General features: G+C 29.8%; 3 protein-coding genes across 6 annotated transcripts; 2 read left to right on the top strand and 1 right to left on the bottom strand.

Moving 5' to 3' along the window:
- Positions 1-3,272: 3,272 nt before the first annotated feature.
- On the top strand, positions 3,273-3,901 carry LOC120083515 (uncharacterized). The gene is made up of 2 exons (XM_039039289.2): positions 3,273-3,453; positions 3,547-3,901. Exons 1-2 carry the CDS (start codon positions 3,316-3,318, stop codon positions 3,790-3,792), a joined length of 384 nt encoding a protein of 127 aa, XP_038895217.1. The 5' UTR covers positions 3,273-3,315; the 3' UTR covers positions 3,793-3,901.
- An 8,187-nt stretch (positions 3,902-12,088) lies between these two features.
- Positions 12,089-15,800, top strand: LOC120082969 (uncharacterized). Of its 4 annotated transcripts, none has more exons than XM_039038422.2 (4): positions 12,089-12,590; positions 12,731-12,840; positions 13,172-13,463; positions 13,639-15,800. In XM_039038422.2, the coding sequence occupies exons 3-4, from the start codon at positions 13,215-13,217 to the stop codon at positions 15,565-15,567; spliced, it is 2,178 nt and encodes a 725-aa protein (XP_038894350.2). In that variant the 5' UTR covers positions 12,089-12,590; positions 12,731-12,840; positions 13,172-13,214; the 3' UTR covers positions 15,568-15,800. The 4 variants fall into 4 exon arrangements, with proteins under 4 accessions (XP_038894350.2, XP_090172706.1, XP_038894351.2 ...); XM_090316580.1 differs by having other exon boundaries at positions 12,103-12,590; positions 13,172-13,473; XM_039038423.2 differs by having other exon boundaries at positions 12,149-12,408.
- Positions 15,801-15,918: 118 nt separating this feature from the next.
- LOC120083431 (flavin-containing monooxygenase FMO GS-OX-like 9) lies at positions 15,919-18,944 on the bottom strand. Its single transcript, XM_039039192.2, has 7 exons — positions 18,280-18,944; positions 18,113-18,183; positions 17,651-17,812; positions 17,477-17,559; positions 17,199-17,334; positions 16,515-16,688; positions 15,919-16,427 (listed from the first exon to the last, which is right to left on the bottom strand). The coding sequence occupies exons 1-7, from the start codon at positions 18,908-18,910 to the stop codon at positions 16,221-16,223; spliced, it is 1,464 nt and encodes a 487-aa protein (XP_038895120.1). The 5' UTR covers positions 18,911-18,944; the 3' UTR covers positions 15,919-16,220.
- Between the last annotated feature and the right edge of the window lie 3,115 nt (positions 18,945-22,059).

Raw genomic sequence — 22,059 nt, 5'->3', positions numbered from 1 at the left:
CATCACACAATTTCAAACCTCTACAACTTATTTCCATTAAAAAATAATTTGGAGTCTTAGGTAATGAATGGAATTGTCTTAGTCGTGGAGTTTATGATATAGAAGTTCATATGTCATGAAATTGATGTTAACATATTGTGGGACTCACAATGGGCTTAAGAGTTATTTGGGCCAAACAAAAAATGAAGTCAATAAATTCAAACGAAAACTACGAAAGAAAGTATTTTTCAGAAACCAGACGTTGGAATGATGTATGTGCATCTTTTTATCAAAAGATAAGACTGACGGAAAAAAAAAAAAAAGAGGAAGAAGACATTTAGAAATTAGACCTAGGCCTTTCATTGGATGGGTATTGAATTAATGGATAAAGCTAGAATGGTCTCTATTGATACACGTGGCACTCAACTAAATGCTCAAGTAAAATGAAAAGGAGCGGCAAACAAACATGAATTGATTTTTCATGTTTCGCATGAAATTGTTCATTGAAATTATCATAATGTTGCTAATATTTTCTCGCAGTAAGATTATGAGAGAGAAGTTACTTCTAATTTATATTAAGTTATTTATTGGAGACACGTAGATTTCAAAATCTATATCTATAAATTATTTTGAGATAGTCACGTTGCGATGGATTTCATTGAATAAGCTAAAGATTGAAATAGGAAAATGTTAATATGTAATGTTTTCCTCTTCTCTTTTATGGCTGAACAAATTCCCCATCACAACCTTTCATTCTTCCTTTTGTTCCCCTCTTGCCTTTGCCATTCTTAATCAAACACTCTAAAACCCTTCACTCCCATTTCCCCTTTCTTTTTCTTTTTCTTTTTATTTTTCTTTCTCTAATTTAATTACTCTCAATTAAGGTTGGTAAAATTTTCCGCGGAGACTCATCCCGATCGGGACGGTGAATCCCAGATTTGACCGGGGATGTGGTCAAACCAGAGATGAGACGGAGCGTCGACCTGATTAGGTTTTTAAATATTTTTTCTATATATAATTAGATTTTTAAATATTTTCTCTCTATATATTAGGTATTTAGCTTGATTTTTAATTTAGCCCAATCTAAGCCCAACTAAAATATCAAAGCCCAAACCAAATATAATTTTACAAACAAAAAAAAAAAATTAAAATAAAGTCCCCATAGGAAAATAAAAGAGAAAATGTGGAATCCTCGTCCCTGTCCCCGTCCCCGCCTTGAAATGGCGGGGATGGGGATAAAATCCCCCATCTGGGACGGGGACGAGGAACCCTCCCCACCCCGCCCCGACCCCGTTGCCAACCCAACTTCTAGTCTCTCTCTTAATACTATCAATTCATTAATAAATTATATATATGTAGTTAATTAATGATCATTTTCACCAATATTTTATGAGGTTTTTTAAAATAATTACAATTAATTTATTATTGATTAATTGTAATTCGTTAATTTTTAATCGCAAAATGTTATATTTACTTTTCAAATTAATTTGGATTGTTTTATTAATTTACATCATAATTATATAAATTTATCAAATTGATACATCAAATTATGCAATCGAGTAATTTTAATTAGATTCATTTTACAAATATTTATAATTAATAAGTTAATTAATATTATTATTAACTAAGTTTGCTCAAAGTTTTGAATTGAATTTATTGTTCATCAATTAATTTATTAAAATTTTATAGAGATATCAACGTTTAATTTTATAAATAATCAAAGATAATTTATTCTTATAAAATTTTGATAACATTCTCATGCACAACCAAACATAGTTCTTCTTGATTCCTAGCAATCTTATTCCCAAGCATATTTAATTCCTGGGCATCTATAAAACCTTAAACCAAACGACTAGGATGTTTGGGGCGATGAATATGTTATTATGCTTGTGGATTATAATAGTCTATTTATGGTGCAAATTATATTTGTCTAAGTTATAATAATTTGTGTTTGTGGTGCAAATTATTTAAGTTTGGATAGGTAATAATAAACATTGTAAAAAAAAAAAAAAAACAACAACGAAAGAGTAGGAAATAGTAAACATTGTAATAAATAATAAACATTGCAATAAAAAAAATTAAAATAATAATAATATAATTAATTGTAGGTTACAATAGGTGGTGATTGAAGTTCCTAACATAGAGTGACAACTATAATAGTTCACTTCAGCTATTTAAAGTTGGGGCTCAAACACCTTAAAATGTGTTTCGCCCAAGGAGATAGAACTAAGATTAGGGAAGTACCACTCTTTGTTTGGCCCAAGAAGTTGGTGGGTCGTACTATTAAAAAATATTCATTTTATATCTTATCCATTCGAGTATTTTTTAACCAATTTAAGATATATATTTTTTTAAAATTAAGAAAATTTGGATTAGATAAATTAATTAGATTTTAAGTTAGAGAGAGATCACTCAAGTGCCCTCCCCTCCACCATCGCTCCTTTTAGTGCACGAGAAAATGGATCCCCCACCGTATCCATAAGCCTCCTAAAAAAAGGAGAATGAAAAGAAAAACCCTATCACCAACCCCATCAATACAATATTGGAGAAATACGTTTTCATCTCAAAACTAGACCTTTTCGAATTTATCATTATTTGAATCTTTTTCTCGTTGTGTAGACCAAAAACTTGTTTGACGACTTTAATACCATATTAGAAAAAGGACGATTTTCAAAAATAGAAAAATAAGAAAACTATTTATATAAAATAGTAAAATTTTAATATTCTTTGATAAAAGCTAATAGAGGCTAATAGGGATAGACACTAATAAAAGTCAATCAATATCTATTAGGAATTTTTTTGCTATTTCTGTAAAAAGTTTGACATTTTTTTTATTTGTGAGAATTTTCGTTAGAAAAACATGAAACTTCATCACAAAACCATATTTTATAAAATTTAAGAAGTCTAACCATCTTTTCAAAATAAGAATCTCGACACATAAAAATAATGATACTAACTACCCACTTTTGTTAGGAAAAATAACCTCTCATTACACTAACTATATGAATAAGTAAAAAAAAACAAAAACAAAAACAAAAGATTAATAAAGCAACAAAGACCAAGACCACAAAAATTAAAGAAAAAATAATCAACAAAAAAATAATTACAAAAGTACCCACTCAAAACATGTAAGTTAGAATACCAAACTCAAAGGGTTTAAAATTAAGACGATTTGGAACCAAAGACATATTATTTTTTTTATAGTACTTGAAGATCCTCGCTCTTTTAAATCTTTTGGACGTGTGAGAATTGCTCTTTTAATATTTTGCGAAAAGGCGATAAATGTGTATGGATTGGGCCTTTAAATTGAGGAGGGAGGGAATAGAAAGAGAGAGAATGGGAGGAAGAAAAATGGAGAAGGCAGAGAATAAAGAAGAGGTTTCTCTAAGAGAACTTAGTGAGAGAGTAGCGGAATTCGGTCGGGTCAGAGGTTGGGATAAGTACCACACCCCAAGAAACCTCCTCCTTGCCTTAGTAAGCAGTTTAATTTAATTTAATTAATCTACTTCTAATCCTACTAGCTATTAATTAATTACATCCTAATTATTATGTTTAATCTAAAATTAGGTAGGAGAAGTGGGAGAAGTTTCAGAGATATTCCAATGGAAAGGGGAAGTCGGAAAAGGGCTGCCGGACTGGTCCGCCGCCGACAAGGAGCATTTGGAAGATGAGCTTTCCGACGTCTTCCTCTATTTGCTTCGTCTTGCTGATGTATGTGGCCTTGATCTTGCTCAAGCTGCCCTTTCCAAGATCCTTAAAAATGCCTCTAAATACCCTCTCAATAATCCGCACCAACAACAAATTCAACCTTAGTCCCATCATATATATCTTAACCAATTCTACTATGTATGTCCTATCTTATTTTATCTTCTCCTTCTTCAATCTTATATGGATTAAATTATAAAAGATTCTACTTTGAACTTTTTTTTTTTTTTTTTTTAATTTTATAAATGTTCTCGTAGTTTTAAAAGTTGTAATGTTATCCCTGACTATTCATAAGTGTTTAGAAACTACTATTAGTAGAGGATTTTTTTTTAAATTCTTTACACAAGTTGAGATATGAAATGAATGATGAAAGTTTAGATTGATTACCACATCATTTTAAGTTATTGTCACTCGGTTCTCTTAGTCTCGATTTTTGTTAGAAAGTTTACGAGATTTCTATTTTATGGGTCACTTTTGAAACGTTTATGTAAGTGAGAGGTCATGTTGTAACAAATGACAAAATTAAGAGATATTTATTATATTTTAGTCTTTTATACATAACGATGTACTACTACCAAAGTGTAATGGGTGGTTTGGAATTGCTTTTATATTATGGTTAATTTTATGTTCCTATTTTGGTCTTTTCATTAAAAAAATTGTCAGGTTTTAACTCATGTGTGATTCGAATATATGTCAATCTTAACTTGTTAAAGTTATCAATTAGTTGAAATCAACGTGCTAAAATGGTTATCTTGTTAATGTCCAATAAAATTAAAAAAAAAAGACATTTAAAAATGTCAAGGACTAAAATATTTATATTTTAAAAGTTTTAGGGCCAAAATGAAATATGGTAAATAATTTAATTATTTGCAAGGGACATTTCTTTTTATAAAAATTTGGGAGAAGCCTAAGTTTAAAGCTAGAGAAGTATGAGTCAATATATAGTCTATACTAAAAATTAAATGGAATGATACAAATCTTGGAAGTTTGAGTACCTACAATACAACGAATATTTTTAATTTATATGTATCATAGTATAAATAACTTTTCGTTCAGAATTTAAATATAAATTTTAGGTTAAATTTCTTTTGGTCCCTAAACGTTTATAGAATTAACAATTTAATGTATAAACTTTGCTTTATAACGATTTAATTCACGAATTTTCAATTTTGTAATAATTTAGTCTTTATATTTTAGTATGTAAGAATTTAATCTTTATACTTTAAATCTGGTAATACTTCAATTATTATTGGGAAAGTTAGTGTTAAGATTGAAAGAAATAACTTGGATAGGTAGATGATCAATAAATAAATTAAGAATCCAATATATTTATATGTTACCAAGTTTACTTCATTAAAATATAAAAAATAACATTTAATTTTGATATTTTTTGTAGTAGAGATTAAATTATTATAAATTTAAAAATATAAGAACTAAATTATTACATACTAAAATTTAGGGACTAAAGAATTATAAAATTGACAGAGACTAAATCATTAAATCAAAGTTAATAAACTAAATTGTTAATTTTATAAAATTTTAGAGACTAAAAAGTATTTTTCTTTACCTATATTTTGAAAATAGAAAACTAAATTATAAAAATTTCAATTTTAAAATCATTCCTTATGGATATCGTTTTCTCCGATTTTCCCATTTTTCTTCGGAGCACCGTTGCGACAAACGCTAGCCCAATACTGCCTAAACTAAACAGGCCCAACATTTTTGGGCTTCACCAACTTGGGCCTAACTTTAGTTGATAAGTTTCAATTTATAATCATTTTTCTTAATTTAACATATGTTGGATAATTCATTTCTTCTTAATCATTTATTTCTTAGAAAAATTATATTGTATAGTCAAAACAAAATATCCAATTGAAAATATAGCTATTTTTTTCATTTTCATGATTTCTGGCAAAATATCACGGGTGGGGGGTCCCATCTCCTATTTGCTTTTCCAAATATGCCCCCACAAATCTCACGGCTTCTTCCACAATTCCAACCATATTTGTCCCAAACATTGTTTGTTTTCTACGTTTTTTAAACTAATTTCTCAGCGATATTTTTGTGGATATAGTTGCTACTTTTAGTTAAAATTTATAATTAAATAAAGAATAAATTATTAGTTTTGTTTAAAAAATTAAGATTATTGGATTTTGCCTTCGATATACTTGGAATCGCCACAACAACATAGCAACGAGAAAAGGGGTTTCCTCCCTTCTGCCGATTGGTTTGTTTCCCTTTTGCCGTGAGGTCTTTTAAATTTGGTCCTTCTTCCCTTCTACTAGTGGATTTTCTGAACATTAAGTATTTAACTGTATACTCTTATCTTGAACCTTAGATATTTGTTTAATGTTACCACATCGTAATTGTAATTTGTTTGTTTATATTTCAGTCGAAGGTCACTCCAAAAGATCACGATTTTGTATGAGGGTGTGTGGGACGATAACAAATGATATAACAACTTTAATATTGAATGTTTGTGTGTTTTGGTTGATTCCAATTTTCAACAGTTCACAGAGGTTATTGTTAAAAAGTTACATATTCAGGGTAACCAAGTTATTACCGGTTTAACTATGTATAGCTTTAGATCAAGTAATTTGAATATGATTAGGATTTCAAAAGACAATGATGTATTTTGGTATCTTTCTATTATTGTTAGCAATATGTTTCATGATATTTGCATAGCTGTGGACTTGGTTAAAATTGTATGGATTCAAATATAGTGTCTATGCATGGCATTGATAGTTGTGAACTTAATGGATCTAGTAGCAGTAGGAAGGAGTGTAGGTTTGTTGATTTAGTTGATGTTGATGCTATGACAGAAGATGTTGTATTTAAAGAAGGTTATGTATTTTATAGCAAGATTGATATGAAGAAAGCGATATACGTTTTTTTTTCTTCAAAGGTAACTTTCAATTGAAAACTGTGAAATCTAGTCGAACACGATTAGTAATAAGGTGTAAAGAGGATGGATGCAGTTGGTTTCTTCAGTCATCACTGGTTGTTGGATATATATATAGTAAATGAATGTGAAAGTTTGGTGAAGATTTGAAACATAAAATGAATTTAATTGTGTCGATTAAATTTATCATTTAGAAATTTTCAAATTGAATTGAAACTTCAAATTAAAATGATGTTTCATGTACAAATTAATTACGTATGAAAGTTAAATTTGTAGTTTTTTCAATTTGAATGAGTTATGTTTGATTTTTGTCGAGTAACAACTCGATTGAGTTAAATTTGAAAAATGTTTAATAAATGCTCTCGTAGTTTTAAGAATTGTAATGTTATTTTTGACTATTCATACATGTTTCGAAATTACTATTGGAAGAGGAATTCTTGAAATTTTTTTACAAAAATTGAGATACGTAATGGTGTGTGGCAATAACCTCGATAAAAATTAGATTACCATATCATTTTAGGTTATTGTCACACAGTTCTCTTATAAATTTCAATTTCGGTTAGAAATTAAAAAATCTTTCTATTTCAATAGTACTTTTTTTGAAACGTTTATATAAATGAGGAGTAATGTTGTAACTTTTGAGAGTATAAAGATATCTTTGAAATAAATAACAAAATTTAGAGGTATTTATTATAATTTAATCTTTTTCTTTTTTATATAACTACATACTACCAAAGTATTATGGGTGGTTTGGAATTGCTTTTATATTATGGTCTATTCTATGTTCCTATTTTAGTCTTTTCATTAAAAAAATTTCCTTTAAACTATGTTACTAATTCGTTGAAATCAAAATATATGTAAGGGCTAAAACGGTTATTTTGTAAATGTCCAATAAGACTAAAAAAAGGTAGACATTTGAAAAGGTTAAGGGCCAAAATATTTATACATTTTGAAAATTTTAGGCTCAAAATGAAATATTTGAAAAAGTTTAATTATTTGAAGGGACATTTCTTTTTATATAAATTTGAGAGAAGCCTAAATTTAGGTAAACTAGACCATAGGGGTGCAATAAAAAACCGAAAAACCGAAAATCTAAATCAATGTAAACCAATCTAATGATTTGATTTGTTTTTTAGTATAAAATTAAACATATTGGTTTGTATTTGGAAGAAAACAAAAAAGTATTGGTTCAGATCGATATTTATTAGAAAAACCAATCAAAACCGAACTAAACCAATGATATATATATCCTGAAAATAAACTCTTCATTAGGCATTTTTTAATATTTTAATTATTATAATGCATGTATATTTGATATCTAGATAAAAGACCAATTATTATGGAGTGTGTATATTTGTTTATTTAGAAAAGTGGCAAGAAAAAAACAAAATGTCAAATTTCAATTTATAAAAAAAAGAAATAGACCCAGTTTTAATTTAAAATTAGCAAAAATGGCCGATTCAAAATAAAGTGAAAATAAAAATAAAAAATTGGAAGAAAAAGAGGAAATTCCAAAAATTAAACCAAGAACCAAACCGATACAAATAAAACCAGTTTATTGATTTTGTTCTTTATTGGACATTAGTTTGGATCCCTTCTTTGTAAAACCGATTAGTTTGATTTATTTCTTGGTTGATCCCAAAATCGATAAAACCGAATTGAGTATCATCCCTAATAGCACGTGAAATTTATAGTTCTATTTTAGAACATGAAAGAAAAAGGTTTTAAAATATTTTAATTAATTAAATAGTTTTCTACATTGTTTAACTCGAATAGTTATAACTATTTAAATAGAAAGATAATATATGAATTTATAAAAATTCAGAGGGTAAATGATGAGACAATGTTTAAACATATGTCCATGTTAGAAATAGAAAGATAATATATGAATTTATAAAAATTCAGAGAGTAAATGATGAGACAACGTTTAAACATATGTCCATGTTAGATGACGTTTCGTCTATGATTTCAATCACACCCATACACAAAAAAATACACTACTTCATTGTGCAACCACTTTAATCCCAATAGTTGTAATGAGGCCAAGAACATGGTTGTTTGTTCAAATATATGCCCACAATTAGATCGTGATGTTTCACATGTATGATCTAGATCACATATACGAAAGGATATGCAAATCCGTCGGGTAACCACTCAATCTCAATAAGTTGTAACAAGGCAAATGACTTGATTGTTTATTCAAACATATCTTTATTGTTAGATTGTGATGTTTCATACCTATGGTCTAAATGACATCCATATATGAAAAGAATACACCACTTTGTGGGTAACCTCCTCGACTCGAGTTGTTGTAACAAAGGGTAAAATTGAAATTAATAAAAGATGTAAGAGCAAAATGAGAATGTAAAAATTCTCCCTTAACAACCCATTTTAATATAGATAAAGATCGAGAAGTATGAGTCAATAGGTAGACCATACTAAAAATTAAATGCAAGGATATACATCTTGGAAGTTTGAGATATACAATACGACACATATGTTTGATTTATGAGTGATACGATATTGGTAAGACTTAGTATGTACCCAAGGTTCGAAATATTGATGTCGATGGAAGTATTATGGTCCCCATTTTATGGAAATATCTTGATAGAAATTGTTATAATTAGTTAAATAAAACCTTGATTGTGGCTAAATTAGACTATAATTGACCATTTTAATAAAAATTTCTATAAAGTAAGATAAGATTTAGATATATATTGTAAAATATATGTGCAAATATCGATGCAAGAGCAGAAATTTAAAAAATAAAAAATAATTACAAATTAATATCAAATATTGGAAATTAATTAAAAAATTAAAGGATATGAAATCATTGTAAATTATTTATTATAAAATGAAACGGATACAAAAATGAAAAATTATAGCATTAAACTAACACAACATAATATAATAAGAATAGAAAATCATAACACTAAACATAAGAGATATAAAAAGCATAACATTAAACATAACACAACATAATTAAAAGAAAGGAAAAAAAAAGAAAACTCTACAAATAGATAGAACTTAGAAAATGAGAGGAATATTAGAGAACTCATATTAATTTAAATTTGAGATGAAATGATGTGAAAATTCAATTAAAAATATTTGAATGAAAATATGTAGTTTCTTGAAAATAGAGATGTTTTATGGTAAAAGAGAAAAACTTCTTTTGCACTTACTTTGAGCTAGCATAGCTAATTGGTAAATAAAAAATGAAAAAAAAACCCAAAGTTTTGAAATTTTGATGGAAGTATCAAAATATCAATTGAAATTTTGAGAAACTAGAGAAAATCGAAAATTTTCCTATTGAAATTTTGACCCTATTGAAATCTCGAAATTTCGAGATTTTGACAGAAATTTTGGACTATGTAGATATCATAGTATAAATTTTCCGTTCACATGGTGAGAGAAAATAAACATAAATTTTAGGTTAAAATTCATTTTGGCCCCTAATTTTTATGGCGAACAATTTAGTGCCTAAACTTTGCTTCATAACGATTTAGTCCTTTCAATTTTGTAATAATTTAGCCTTTAAATTTTAGTATGTAACAATTTAATTTATGTACTTTAAATTTTTTTATTACTTCTATTACTATTGTGAAATTAGGGTTAGGATTTAAAAAGTTTTTTTTGCATAGGTAGATGATCAATAAATTAATTAAGGATCCAATATATTTATATGTTACAAAGACTACCTCGTTAAATTATAAATATTGATATTTAATTTTTATTTTTATGATAGAGATTAAATTGTTATAAATTTGAAAGTATAATGACTAAATATATCAAAATTTAAAGACTAAAATGGTATAAAATTGATGATATAGAGACAAAATCGTTACAAATCTTTAGAAACGCAAAAACGCCAGCGCAAAAAGCGGACTCTAAAGCTAAGCCCAATGCCTAACCTAAACAGGCCCAGCATTTTTGGGCTTCAAAAACTTGGGCCTACCTTTAGTTGATGAGTTTCAATTATCATCTTTCTGAATTTAACATCTGTTTGTTGGATAATTAATTTGTTCTTAATAATGTATTTCTTATTAGTTGGTTCTTAATAATTTATTTCTTTTTAGTTGATTCTTAATAATTTATTTCCTAAACTCAAATTTTATGTTAACAAAAGAAAATAATCGTGGATATCCCATTGAAACTACAATATCACTCCAAGGATGCATTCGGAATTCAAGGGTCGCAGACCGACTATAGAACCCTGTTCTTGGAACGCTTTAGCTGTCAACTTTTCGGTTGAAAAAAAAAGCACTACATCTGATCTAAAATCACATAAAAAAAATAATATAAAAAATATACCTCTTTAGTTTTTCTTTTTTTAACAAGTCTAAAAAATATAACTTTTTTGTCAATGATTTAGGTTCTGTTTGATAACTATTTTGTTTTTTATTTTTATTTTTGAAAATTAAGTCTATGGACTCTACCTCCACCTATATATTTCTTTTTTTATTATCTACTTTTCACCAATGATTTAAAAAACAAAGCCGAATTTTGAAAACTAAAAAAGTAGCTTTCAAAAAATTATTTTTGTTTTTAGAATTTGGCTAAGAATTAGACCATTGTACTTAAAATGATGCAAATTATTGTAAGACATGTAGATGAAATAAACTTAATTTTCGAAAACAAAAACAAAAAACCTTACCAAACAGGTTGTTCATACTCGAAGATGTTTTTTTGGCAATTTGACTTGAAGACATTCCCTTTCGAAGAATTCTGTTACTTGTTGTAATTTGTTTTGTTTCATTCCATTTGTACTAAAATGAAAACAAGAGATCAAAAATAAAATTAAGTTAATATAATTAATTTTTGTATAGCTATTTAAAAAATATATTTAATTTACGTTAGAAACTCAAGGTTTAAAAATTATAAATATTAATTTAATTTTACTAAATTGACATACAGTGTGTTAGTAATTAAAAAGTTTATGATTTAGATAATATCCATCTATTGTACTAAAAAAATGATATTAAAAAATTATTAATGTAAAAGATTCAAAGAAAAAAAAATAATAAATAAACATCTACACCATTAAAAGAAGTTAAAATATTTATTATTTATATTATATTTATATTAGTGACATTTTGTAATTTTCTTTTTATGTTTCATAAGTTTTTTTTAATGATATTATGAAAATGTCCTCTATTAACATCGAATCCATAAAAATTATAAAAATATCAATGAAAATATATATTCCAAATAAATTTTTTTAGAATAGGTGATATTATTATACAACAACAAGAGGATCTTACAGTTCGGGATCAAGACATCAAAATATCAAAGCACATACAAAAATAAGGTGATAAAATCCAAAACAAAATCTATAAGATAAGATCAAAATAAAACCAACAAAAAAACAAACTCGCATAGAGGGAATTCAAGAAAAGATAAATAAATTAGGATATATCTTTCTAAAAGAAATAAATTACGATATTGGAGAGGGAATTTAAGAAAAGATAATAAAGGGTTTAGTTTATGGGCAGAACTTTTTTTGGAGTAATCAAAAGATCCAAAAAAGCGAACATTAAATCAGAGAGAAGGAAAGACAAAGACAAGATAAGTGGTAACAAAACAGCCTTCGTGTCCCTTCCAATGGAAGTTTTGTTCGTCTTTTTTCAATTCCTTTACTCTCTCTCTCTAAATCTTCCTAGAAAAAATGGCCCATTACCCATCGATCTTCTTCTTCTTCTCTACCAGATCCAAATTTCTTATATTTTTATCTGATTTCCTTTTCCATCTAATTCTTCACCCATTCCCCACCACTTTCCCCTGATTTCTCTTACATGGGTCGTCTCTTTTTCTTCTTTTACCAGGTGATTCATTCAACTTTCTCTCTCAGATTGCTTTCTTTCCTATTCTTGATTGAATTTCCTTGGTGGGTTCCGTCGATTGAGCTCTGAGAACTCTTCCCCCTTTCTCGAGAGTGGATTTCAATTGTGGAAATCTTCGTCTCCGACCCACTCTGTGTGGCCAGATTTTGTTTCTGCTGGCTATGGTTGACCTTTCTTCCCATTTCTTATGCAATATCTTAGCATCTTTGTATATTTAACTTGTTCTACTCTAGTCATGTTGTGTTCTGTTAAGTGCAGGCTCCCTTAGGGAGGAGTTTTAATCTGTTCTTTGGTCTAAATTCAGGTTCTTCAAGTTTTTGGGGTATCATATCAAGATGAGTTTCATGCTATTGAATGGAGTTAACAGTGTCACTTCAATGTGAAACTTTGTCTCCAATTTTGGTTGTGCTTTTGGTAAGGAACTTTTCCTGAGGTAGATTTTAAACTGATTAACTTTAGTAGTCCCTTTTGTGGATTCGATCCTTGTGCAGACTCTTTACCTTTCATATATGATTCTCTTCAACTTATTATGCCTTGGAAAATGTTATTATTGACTACACAGGTCATAGTATAATGATGGAATTTGAAATTATAAATGGTTGTAACTTAGAAAGTTATAGCTGGAGTTGATCAAACCTAAGTATACAGTTGAGATGTACTCAGTAAGTTAAGTAGGTAATTCTGTTAAATTTTAGCATGTGTCTACCAGATATCAATCAATTCTTGGCTGTCCTTTTGTCCTCAGGTCCTAATCTGCCAGAATATCCAGTGAAGCTTTTGTATTATTTATGGAACTTCTTGGTATTGGAGCAAATATGCAGGGTTCTGGCAACTATCCAAATTTTTATTTCAGTAGGGATCTAAAAGGAGTTGTTGGTGGTTGTATATGGCCTCAAATCAGTGAGGATAAAATGGTGAACGGTGGATGTAGCTCCAAAGGTTTCTTATCACCATTGTCAGCTGGTCTGTATGTCGAATGTGGCCGAGAAGCACTAAAGCAAATAATGCTTAAGCAAGAAGCGATTTTTAGGGATCAGGTATACCTTGGTATGCAATTTATCTTCTGGCTTGGAATCATTATAGAATTATGTACCATCATCAGCCAATCCTACTATATATTTTGCAATGGTTTGCTTCTTCAGAAATCTGATACTCTTAATATTCGTAGTTCTGAGCTTATAAATTCATCTGAAGTATAACTAAACTGTCCAGATTTATGAACTTCATCGCCTTTACCAAAGACAGAGGGAGTTTATAGCTGAGATGAAGAGGGAATCGCGTAAGTATGATATGTGCATTACGACAACTCAGTCTGATTTTTATAAGTCGCGGGTCTCTGCATTGTGTGCTCAGGATGCACATAACTTCCCTGTATACAATCAATCATTTATTTCAGGTGAAAAAACACCCTCATTACTTTCAAGTTTAGGGAAGAACATTCAAACAGGTTCTGACACCCCTCTGAATGGAATCTGTTTAAAGAATCCTTATTTGTCAGAACCTAAGAGCAAGATTTTGCGAAATGGGATGTTTGATCTTGAACTTCCAACTGACAGCAAGTACTTGAATGGAAAAGATGAATTGACAAATGTGCCTGAAATGTCAAGCTGTCATCTCAAGAGAATGCCTGAAATTGTTCATATTAGTGATAGAAAACCTTTTCTTGCCAAGCATGATTTGTTATTAGAGAAAACCAAGGTCTCGGTTGATTTAAATAATCCTCCTAACTTTGAGGAGGAACTGGGCTGTAGATCCGTGGATTTAGTGGATGCTACGGGCCACAGGGAGATCCTTTTCCATGATCTCTATGGTAAAGCCAATTCAAAATGTCTTGGTTTCTCAGAGCAAGAAGTCAATGGAAGAAAGAATGGACTTTCTAACAATGGCTCTTCTGAATCGATTAGCTTTCATGACAGAAGCAAAAGATATCAACCCGACGAAGATATTGCAAATTCAAGTCTGTCATCATCCACTACTTCTTTGACTAAGTCTGCACAAGGTCCAATGGGACACCATCTTCTAGATACCGAGAGTTCCAAAATGTTAATAGAAAAGGCAATGGTTGCTGAAGATGATTTCTGTAGTGTTAAAAACTTGAGATCTAGCATTGGGTCTGATAGTGTAAGCCCCCTTGAAGGAAGCTTCTGTAATGGCTACAAGTCCGAGACTGTGAAAGAAGAACCTCGCCCCTTGTTCAAAGCTTCTGCAAATTGGATGGAAGGTCAAATTGACCTCAACGTGTGCATAAATGAAGAATTTTTGGGAACACCTTGTTGCTCCACTGAAATGAAACTGGACGTACCTGTAAGCCCAGGACAGGAAAAACACTCTTCAACTACAGGCGTGTCTGGTGATAACCAAGTTGGGTCACATTTTCTAGAGTCGGTTGAAGATGATGGCAAACCGTCGGAGGACCTCAATTCAATTGCAGCAGAAACCTTGGTTTCCATTTCATCATATGTGGCTCAAAATTATCATAAAATTACTGGCTGTCCGTCTGTTCAACCTTCATTTGAATCCTTATGCTGGTTTGCTGAAATAGTTTCTTCAATGGGAGCTGATCCAGAGAAGGGTGAAGTAGCCTTGAAATGCAAGGATGCTAGTGACTCAGAGGAGCTTTTGACAGATTGCATGGATGACTTTGAGGTCATGACGTTGAAGTTAAAAGAAACAGAAGAGGAAGGGTGTTCCTTGACATCAAGTAACCACCAAGAGGAAGCAGTAAAAAATGTTTATTTGGCTTCATGTCAACTAGGGAAGGGACGTGTGAGGCGGGGTAAGCGCAATAATTTTCAGACAGAAATTCTTCCAAGTCTTGCAACTTTGTCGAGGTACGAGGTTACAGAAGATATTCAGACAATTGGAGGGCTGATGGAAGTTGCAAGTTCTCATTCGATAGCCGGTGTAGTGAAAACTGCAAGTAGAGGTAGAACGGCATGGACTAGAGGGAAGAGACGGTTGTGTGATTCATCTTCAAAGATTACAGAGACTGTTATAGGGTCAATCATGGATCAAGTAAGCAGTGGCAATGAACTAGAGAACAAAGAAAGAAAGGTTATAGTTTGGGGAAATATTACTAGACGGCGGAGGGGACAGAGATATCCAGCTTGTAATAGAAAGATTATCTTAGGACAAGTATAATATAGTTGGACTTGTCTTGAGAAGTTACTTGAAATAATTATATGTTATCTGTAAATTTTGCCAAGTTCTGTTCTTCCCTCCATTTTGAGTCAATTGTTTGTTCCATTTAATACAAAAATTGTATTGGAAAGAAAGGAGCCACCATTCGCCATTGTATATTTAACTAGACCATACTTCTGTTAAATAAAGTCATCTCATGCTGGTTTGGTTAATCAGATATGGATTAGAGCCAAGTAATCTGGTCTCTTGCATCTCATTTTTCTTTGCCTTTGAAGAAAACATAGACTATGGAATCTGATCTGAGTTTATGTCACAGGTTCAGTTTGTTGAATGTGTAAATCAGTTCAAAAATTGCAGAAGTGAATTCTTCATAGTTTAATAAATTGGAAAAATACATAAAGTAGCTTTAACATTAAAATTTATAACTAGACAAAAACCTTGATGGTGTAACAAATACTAATTAACAACAATGAACAAATTATTTTGGGACACTACAATTTGAACAACAAAAAATGAAATACATCAACATTGGTGAAATGATGTTTGAAGCCTTCTTTGTTTTCATAGCGCTTCTGTACTCTGCTTGTGGAATTTTACATGGCCACCCAAAAAGAAAAAGGAGATAAGAAAGAAGAAACTGATTGTCGAAGCTTTTACATGTGGACCAGAGGAAAAACTTGAGCTCCAAGTTGAGTGAAATGAGGGCTTTGATAGGCCTCTTGAAGATCCTCATCGTCATCCATCGAATCTCGAAACGTTTCGAGGTTGTTTGAGGAATTTACAATGGTTGTTAAGCACAGTTTTTTCCTCCATTCCTCCAAGCGTGGATATCCAACGTTATCGCCATACTTATCGCAATACTACAACATAAAGAACTTGGTCAGATGGAAGAATCTTTGACAAAACATCACAAACTTGTCGGAAAAAACACGGAAGAATTTGAGTACCTCAAACTCAGCTAAATCATGGGTATTATGCTTTGGAATGCCAGCAATATCTTTTGAGTGATAAAATTCTTTGATGGATTGCATCATATCATCACATGATGGCAATGTCCTTTTCCCAGACAGCAGTTGAGCTATCCATATTGCTTGTGATTCAAAGAAAGGGAAACCTATGAGCTGCACAACAATCATATGACTTCAAGCTAATTCTATTTCCTCAATTTCTTCATTTTTTTTTGCTCTTTTTTCCTTGCCCTTTTAAGAAAAGGAACTCCTACTCCTCAATATTCCATCTTCTACCCTACCAAACATTACATAATTGTATGGAAAGAAACATGCAATAATACTTGCAACGATCATTGCATATGTTGGAATATTTATACCTAATAAAGTCAATCAATACTCAACTACTTTCAACTGTTTTGATTATTTTTCCAATAAATTAATATAACAAAAAGCTGTTGTGACCTCATATATAAGCTAAAAGCCTAAAATAATTCATAGAGAATTTGTAGTAGGTAGCTAACATATTTGTCATATTTGGAAATATAGTAACTATCTTTGGTTTTGTGCTAATATATCCAAAAATATTGATATAGACATTTCATCTAAAGTTGGTAAATAATATCCAACATAATTCAATAAGAGAAATTGAACACAATAAGAGAAGTAATATATGAGATATACCTTTCGTGGAATGCCTATAAATGAAAGGGAGGGAGCCAAAGACGGAGGAAACGTATGCTCGTACAAAGGTCCCACTCGATCATCATCCACAACAACTATTCCTTTTGTGTCAAGAAATGGAAATGCGTATGAATACCTACAAACGTACCAAAATATATCACAGTTACTTAAAATTAATGTAACATTAAAATTTTGTTTCATTAACATATATTTCTTTTCATAAAGTAATTTGAAATGATATATATAAAAAAAAGAGAAAAGGGTTAAATAATAAATACCCAGTGCAATATAAAATAGTATCAGCAACTATAGAGGTCCCATCAACAAACACCACTCGCCCATCTTCTTCAAGAAATTCGATCTGCAAGCAAACTCAAAAAACATCAACCATGGCCGGCAAAAGGATTAATTAATTAAGATCATAATTAATTAAAGCAAAAATAGATTATAACCTGTGGTTCAAGATGCATGTTTTCATATTTTTGGATGACTTTTGATAAACCCTGAGTTATGGTGTTAATGGATTTTGTGCTTAAATGAATTTCCTTTGCCACTTCTATTAGATCTAACGATATGTCTTGCCCACTTTGAGAGTTTCCCACCACCACCACTACCTGTTTAATCAATAAATATAATAATCAGTTTTTTTTACTAATTATATTATTAGCCGCACTTAATCACATCTTCCTTTTTCTTCTTAGACATTAAAAATTAGACTAGATTGACTTTCTAACTAAAAAATAAATTTAAAAGGAGCAAGAAGCGGAGTTGTGAACTCTTGAACCTAATTAATAAGACATAAAATTGATTTTTTTTACTTTCGAGGAATCAAATTTCAAATCAAGAGTGAGATCTTTAATTTTAAAATATTAAAAAGTCAATCCAAATAGAAGTTTTGATTAATTTGATTTTACCTCGTTGCGAAACGGGTCAGGAACCCTATAAACATGACTATGGATTTGCTTTCTCTTCCATTTGTCCATTCCTTAATTCCAATAACAAAAAGAGAAAGTTAGATCAATTATATATATATATATATATATGAAAAAATGAATTATGAATACATACATACATATAATACCTTTAATGGTAGGCAATCTAGGATGAGAATAATGTCCAGTAGCAACAACAACAGCATCAAAAACTTGTTCAATCAAATCACGATCATCATTCCCATGAATATTATCCATCTTATACTTACAATAATCTCTACTTCTAACAACCCATTGAAGATGATGATCATCCTTAATCCCTCCAAAACAGCCATTTTTGTTGTTCATAATCCCCACATATTCAACTCTAGTATTAAACCTTATGAGTTGATTCAAACCAAAGTATTGAGAAAAATCCTTCAAATACAAAAGCAGCTCATTATGGCCAGGAAATCTCCTAGTGTCACGCCCTTTCTTAGTAACAAAAGGAAAATCAGAAAAGCCCATAATTTCCCTTGGAGAAGCAAGCCTTAAAGAGGAGTAAATGCTGGTATGAACATTAAGGAATTTGGATTTTCCTAAAGGATGTTCATTTTCAACATTTGGGTTGTATAGCCATTGACCTCCAACGTCGTCGTTTTGCTCCAAAATTACTACTTTGTGACCTTCTTTTCTTAGCTCTCTGGCTGCTACAAGCCCTGAGGCACCTGCTCCTATCACACATACCTTCTTCTTTGTCTTCAATGATTCTATACCAATTATTGATCTCTCTGAAACCATTGCTAAGAGAGATAATTGATGTTCTGTGAGTCTTTTTGGTGGGGAGAGTTTGGGAGAGATATTGGGTTTTTATAGTGCAATGTTTGGCCATGTGGGAACGTTTTGATTTTAATTAATCAAAATTAATGAGGCCGCAATTATATCTAAATATAGCTGATTATTTAATTTTATTTTATTTTAAAAAATTAAATCGTTGGAAAAGCTTAAATTATTAGAATTTAATCTCTATGGTGTGATAAAACAATCTTAAATCATCCATACGATAGGTAAAATATATCAAGGGACTATTTATGAGTGTTTTTATCAAATCATAAATACTAGATTCTAACTTCTTCCAAACTATAGAGATTAGATTTGTAAGTAAACCAGAAATTTTTATTTTTCACGTTTTTTCAAAAGTTGTAATATTATTCCTGACATTTCATAAATATTTCAAAATTACTACTATTTGGATTAATGTCAAATGAAGCTGGATTAGGATTTCAAAACATGGTTGTGATTTTAATTAGAACATAAGTCAAGAATCAAACGCTTGTGAAAATTTGAGGGTAATAATGATATAATGTTTGAAAGAATACACAAGGTTTTTTGTTTTGTTTTTTAAAAATTATTTTTGTTATAACTTTTAATTTAACCTTATATATATGGTTTAAAGGTTAGATGTATATATATAACAAAATTTTAATTAAACCACATCTACATGACTTACGCTAAATTAATAGCTACTAAAATTTGATGGATATAAAAATTTTAAATTATATAGATAGTGAGAAAAAGTTAGAAAAATTTGTACACATAGAATAAAGTCAAACTATTTACAAAAATAGCAAAAGAAAAAAAATACCGATGTACTTCTATCAGCATCTATCTATTAGTTTCTATTACTAATTGACATTGATAGACTTCTATCAACCTCTATGAATCTCTATCAAATAAGATTAAAATTTTATTATTTTATGTAAGTAATTTTCTTTATTTTTCTTTCTTTCAAAATCTCAAAAAAAAAAAAAAAATGATGATGAGATATCATATATTATTGTTGTTGAAGAATTGAAAAGAAAAAAAAGGCAATAATGGTTGGGAATGGGGATGGTTTGCTGGGGAGGAGACACACGTGACCCTTCAACAATGATGATTTAGTTTTATTTCGTTTTCCTCTTGCTTCCTACACTTTTCAATTCTTCTTAGCTTTAAATTATTGACTGAGACACAAAAACAACAGATATCACCACACATATATATATACTATTCTCGAGGTGATCATATACGTTCAAAAATTATTTTAGGGATTTACTGTATCGTGATCGATATTTTTTAATCGTTCATTGTAAGAAAGAAAAATGATAAAAAAAAGAACTTTCAATTGATATCTGTAGTTATTATAAGTCATGTAAAACATTGAAACGCTTCATCTTATAACTCGACATAATTCAAAAAAGAATACCTAAGAAAGAGGAAACTTAAATCCCAAACTTTTGTACAAAATTTGAAGGTGAAACAGAGGGTGTGGGGTTACGTAGATAGGTAGCAATCATTCAAGAGCAATGCATGGGAGAATAATGCATAAATTCATCATTTCTTTTACCGACCAAACCATATTTCTAGATTTCCTCATTTTGTTTAGTATAATTGAGGAGAGATTTGAATCGTAGATCTTTTGGTTGCTAACACAACTGTATGTCAATTGTATGTCAATTGAGTTAGGTTCATTTTATCTATGCCAATTAGTTATATAAGTTCATGTCGGTAAAATCATTGATTTCAAAGGTTTAAAAATGGATGGATTAAAAAAAAAAAAAGTTAGACATCCTCACATGCATATGCATTTTTTTTTTCAAATCTAAAGAATATTAAATTACGGATTTAATTTTTGAATTCTTAACTTGTAAGGTATCTAATGAAACTATATAGTTGGAATTGAGATATGAGAAAGAAATCAAATATTTTGAGTTTCTTTTTTATATTATATGGTTGATCAAAATATTTACAAACATAGTAAAATGTTACAGTCTATTAGTGTCTATCGTCAGTGATAGATGATAGTAGTGTATTGGACATATTTATCAGTATCTACCATTTTACTATATTAGAAAACAGTATGTAGTATAATTATTTTATAATCTTGAATTATTTAAGAGTTTAACCACATGTGTGGAATAGAAGACTCGAACATATCTCGGATGAATATTTTATTTACATTTCTGTCATGGACCTCTCAAAAAAGGGTGAAATGATGATGCATTGAGAGAAGAGAGTTTGTGTTTGTGGAGAAAAATGTGTTGGGGGTCCTCCTCCACTATGGGAGAGAAAGGGAATGCCACTTCTTGAAGCTAAGGAAAAAAAAATGAAGAAGAGATCACAATGCAACAACATAAACTACTTCATATCATTATCCACTTCCCAATCATAACTTCTATAACTTTTGGGTCAAATTCTCTTTTTATAACTTTTCTTTTAATTTTCCTTTATTCCTACTTTCTAACTTTGCTTCCACATTATTACAAAACAGTGGGAAGACCATTGCAAAAAGGAAATTATACATATATATATATATTATGGTTAGCAACTTATTTGCCTATATAGTGTAACTAAAGGAAAAATTATGGTCCCGTTTGATAACCATTTGGTTTTTTGTTTTTGTTTTTGAAAATTAAGTCTATTTCATCCATATTTCTTATAATGATTTGCATCTTTATTAAGTACTATGTTCCAATTCTTAGCCAAATTTCAAAAACAAAAACAACTTTTTGAAATTAAGCTACTTTTTTTAGTTCTCAAAATTTGGCTTGATTTTTTAAACCATTGGTGAAAAGTAGATAACAAAGGAAGAAATTTGGAGGTAGAAATAGTGTCCATAACCTTAATTTTAAAAAACAAAAATTGAAAACAAAATGGTTACGAAATAGGACTTTAAAAACTTGCTTTTGTTTTTGGAATTTGGTTAAAAATTCAATCATTGTACTTAAGAAAGATGCCGGTCATTGTAAAAAATAGAGAGGAAATAAACTTAATTTAAAAAAACTAAAGACAAAAAATGAAAAGGTTATCATACGGAGGTACACTTTTGGTATCTAAAATTTGATTTAGGTTGTATTTGTGTTATGGAATTTTTTTTTATTAAACTGAAGAGTATCCTTAAGAATTACAAT

This window comes from Benincasa hispida, chromosome 8 (assembly GCF_027475165.1).
Source record: "Benincasa hispida cultivar pf3 chromosome 8, pf3_genome.v1.1, whole genome shotgun sequence".
Taxonomy (NCBI): Eukaryota; Viridiplantae; Streptophyta; class Magnoliopsida; order Cucurbitales; family Cucurbitaceae; genus Benincasa; species Benincasa hispida.
Note: the sequence above shows the minus strand (reverse complement) of the source record. Positions and strands in the feature narration are given on the sequence as shown.

What these genes read in the sequence shown, in the direction of transcription:
- LOC120083431 (XM_039039192.2), bottom strand. Translation starts at nt 18,910, where the DNA reads ATGGTTTCAGAGAGATCAATAATTGGTATAGAATCATTGAAGACAAAG. An exon ending in TTATAGGCATTCCACGAAAG is followed by an intron (nt 16,689 to 17,198) that starts GTATATCTCATA and finishes ATTGTTGTGCAG; the next exon opens with CTCATAGGTTTCCCTTTCTT. An exon ending in ATGATTTAGCTGAGTTTGAG is followed by an intron (nt 16,428 to 16,514) that starts GTACTCAAATTC and finishes TTTATGTTGTAG; the next exon opens with TATTGCGATAAGTATGGCGA.
- LOC120082969 (XM_039038422.2), top strand. Translation starts at nt 13,215, where the DNA reads ATGGAACTTCTTGGTATTGGAGCAAATATGCAGGGTTCTGGCAACTAT. An exon ending in AAGCGATTTTTAGGGATCAG is followed by an intron (nt 13,464 to 13,638) that starts GTATACCTTGGT and finishes TAAACTGTCCAG; the next exon opens with ATTTATGAACTTCATCGCCT.
- LOC120083515 (XM_039039289.2), top strand. Translation starts at nt 3,316, where the DNA reads ATGGGAGGAAGAAAAATGGAGAAGGCAGAGAATAAAGAAGAGGTTTCT. An exon ending in GAAACCTCCTCCTTGCCTTA is followed by an intron (nt 3,454 to 3,546) that starts GTAAGCAGTTTA and finishes ATCTAAAATTAG; the next exon opens with GTAGGAGAAGTGGGAGAAGT.